General features: G+C 38.5%; 1 protein-coding gene across 1 annotated transcript in view; it reads left to right on the top strand.

The window, feature by feature from the left end:
• The window catches only part of LOC103475696 (actin filament-associated protein 1-like 1), a 15,269-nt gene continuing 12,140 nt past the window's right edge, over positions 1 to 3,129 (top strand). The window contains exon 1 of the mRNA XM_008427500.2: positions 1 to 157. Coding sequence (XP_008425722.1) covers positions 34 to 157 — 124 coding nt within the window. The 5' untranslated portion in view covers positions 1 to 33. The remainder of the gene's footprint in view (positions 158 to 3,129) is intronic.

Genomic DNA, 3,129 nt, shown 5'->3' with positions numbered 1-3,129 from the left:
AATAAAAAATATTTTCGCTGGTTTCCAGTGGTGATGGAGCGCCTTGTGAATGAACTCAACTCTCTGCTGAAGATGTTGGACCATGAGACGGTTAGTCCAGATACTGCCAACAAGATGGCTTCCGTACGCAACATCCTGGACTCTCTTCAGCTGTCAGGTACTCAATAAAGCCTCAAACTTTGACATATTTCATATAATATTAACGTATGTGCATATCTTAGACTGAAAATTTGATCAAATCCACCATTAAGCTTGGTTACTTTTATTCAGTGAGGAAAACAATCCATTGTTCTTCAAGGAATTCATGTTTTTTACATTAAAATATGTGCCACACAGTTATTATGTTCTGTATAGTTTCCTTTTTGCCCATATTTCATCCTGTTAGATTGAAACATGCCRAGAGAGATATATTCAATATTAGAGATATTAGAGAGAGAGAGAGATACTATTCCTCTTTGCACAATSTCTCTCCAGGGTCCTGTCTTATATAAAAACTGATCATGTGTCTTGTGAACCAGTTTCTGGTTATTTTGACTTCAAGAGACCCAATGACGGCCATTTACTAGCAGAGAAAACAAGATTTTTAATTAGAATATCCTGATACCTCAAGCAATGCTTATTTTTGGGAAATGTTGCAAAGTTTCCAGATCATCTGGATTAGAAACAAGCCCGTGGCTTCATAGATTTTTCACTTACTTACCAGCTACTGTCCGGTGCTTTTCCACATGTTTACCTTTGTTTCATGTCCGGTGCTTTTCCACATGTTTACCTTTGTTTCATGCCAGACCCCTAGGGAAAGCTTGGTGTCACAAACGGTAAATGACCTGTACTTGTAAAGCACTTTATAAAGTCAGAGGACTCCAAAGTGCTTCACAATATAGCCAGATATTCACCTATCACACACGGATGTTGGTAAGCTACAYTGTGGAAGCAGCCCTGCAGCATACTGACAGAGGCAGGGTTACCGTTCAGTCAGANCACACACACACACACACGCACAACCAAACAGCTGCTGGAGATATATCCTTTAACCCTGAATGCCCGGGAATCGAGACGGTGCAGCTGTGTTGCACCACACCCCTGTTACACTGTGTGTGACTGTTTGTTCCTGTTATGTTTTTTGTTACAGTCTCTGACTCTGACAATGTAATTGTGCGCTCTGGTCTTGCGGAGCTCCGTGGTGATCTAATTTTGGCCCTTGCGGAGACAATAGAGTATTGTTGGAGTTGGGGGAGTGGGAGAGTGTTTGGGGAAGAGTGAGGGCTTTTTTCTCACTCTCTGGGAAAATGAAACAAGAATATTTTCAACTCAGATGAGCCTCACTCTTGCAACTGCTTTCTGTCAAACAATGGCTATATTTTCATTTTATTTCATTTTTGGATACTACATGTTATCAGACCGAAGTGGCAAACTTTATAGTTTTTTCACTGTACATGTAACAAATGATCATTACTGTAAAATGTGTTAAAGTTCCCAAGTGTTGAAACAAATTGAGCCAAAGTTGATATTTCAGTTTCACAACGTKTCTGAGAATCTATTTTAGTAAAACAAATATTTAGAATAGATTTTTCTCCATGTATTCAAAAATGTTATTGAATTTACTGTCATAAAAATGCCAATTTTTTTTCTGACATCATAAAGTAGGCTAACAGATCTTAAAAGGAAGGTCAGGTCTTAAAGTACAAAGTCTTTTACAGTTTTTTTACCCTGGACAGGGTCACAATGCAATTTGCATTGAGATTCAACTGAAGCACAGCGAAAATGAAGAGACKGAAGATGACTTTWAAAAAAAATAAAACGTTAACARCAGCTAAAACAGGTAAAAGCCCCATTTGATTCAGYCATAGTCAGTGTTCATCATTCAACAAAAAGAAAAGGACAGGCTGAATCTGAGAGATCCAAGCCCAGAACACCCCTGGCTGAAAAGAACAYATTCATCTCACATTTTGCAAAAGAACATCAGGACAAACATCAAACCTCCTGGGAAGTTGTTGCACCTTAATATCTGCATAAAACGAAAAAAGCATTTCAGAAAAAAGGCATCATACCTGCAATCAGACATGTTGGTAGTGTGATGTTGTGTTATTATTTAGTTTTTTGGGGGGAACTTTAGGTCGTGCCATAATTGATGGAACTATAAATTCTGCACTAGAAAGCCCTGAAGGAGAAGCTCACTTAGTTTATATGACAGGACAGTGATTCAAAGTACACAGCAACTTCCGTATTTCCAACAAAAGTAGGTTTCAGAGTGCCCTAGTCAAAGTCTGGACTTTWATTTAATTTAGATGACCTACATGTATGAAAACCCTCTAATGCAGCTGAATTAAAACAATTCTGCAAAGAAAAGTTAAACAAACTTCCTCCACTGATTAGAAGTAAGAAGAGTCAGGCTACAGAGAAGAGAAGAAGCTGCTTACTTTTATAAAAATATGTGTSAAATAAATGATGTGCTACTGAAAACGGGGGACATTTCATAACCAAAGAACATTCTAGGTTCAATTTTATGCACATTTTCTCATTGTTAAAAGTTAGTAAAAAATGCAAAGATGTTGAGCTTGGATCACAATTACTTTATTGCAATGTTTATATTTACAGACCTAAGGACCATTGTAGATACCGATGAATTTTCTCCTTTTCTCTGGCTCGATTTCCTTCAGGGAAGGAAGCCTGCTGACCTCCCCACCTACCTTCTTTTCTCTCCAAAACCTCTTCCCTCCTCTCCTCTCTTTGTCGTCTCTGAACAGGCAGGATGTGTGAGTGTGTGTCAGGATATTTGGAACAATGTCAAGGTCAACAAATTGCACAAACACATTCACACACACTCGGACTCGCACAGGATGTTGGAGCTGAACATAAAAACTGCTCTTTTTTTAGAGAAAGCTCTAAATATTCCAAGCTGTCTGTTAGTGTGTGATACGTAAGAATGTTTCATATCTCTTCCCAGTCAGCTGTTGCAGCAGCCGCTAACTCCTGAGTTCGTGCCCTTTGGTCTGTGCCAGTTTCAATGATTTGCCTTAAATCCATGTGTTAAGTTGGTATTTAATGCACTTGGTGCTACATATTTCATCCATGTCAGGCGGTTTGTTGTAAGCTTCAACTGATTTGAGCAAACAATAAAAAATATTTTCG

This window comes from Poecilia reticulata, linkage group LG14, assembly GCF_000633615.1.
Source record: "Poecilia reticulata strain Guanapo linkage group LG14, Guppy_female_1.0+MT, whole genome shotgun sequence".
Taxonomy (NCBI): domain Eukaryota; kingdom Metazoa; phylum Chordata; class Actinopteri; order Cyprinodontiformes; family Poeciliidae; genus Poecilia; species Poecilia reticulata.
Note: the sequence above shows the minus strand (reverse complement) of the source record. Positions and strands in the feature narration are given on the sequence as shown.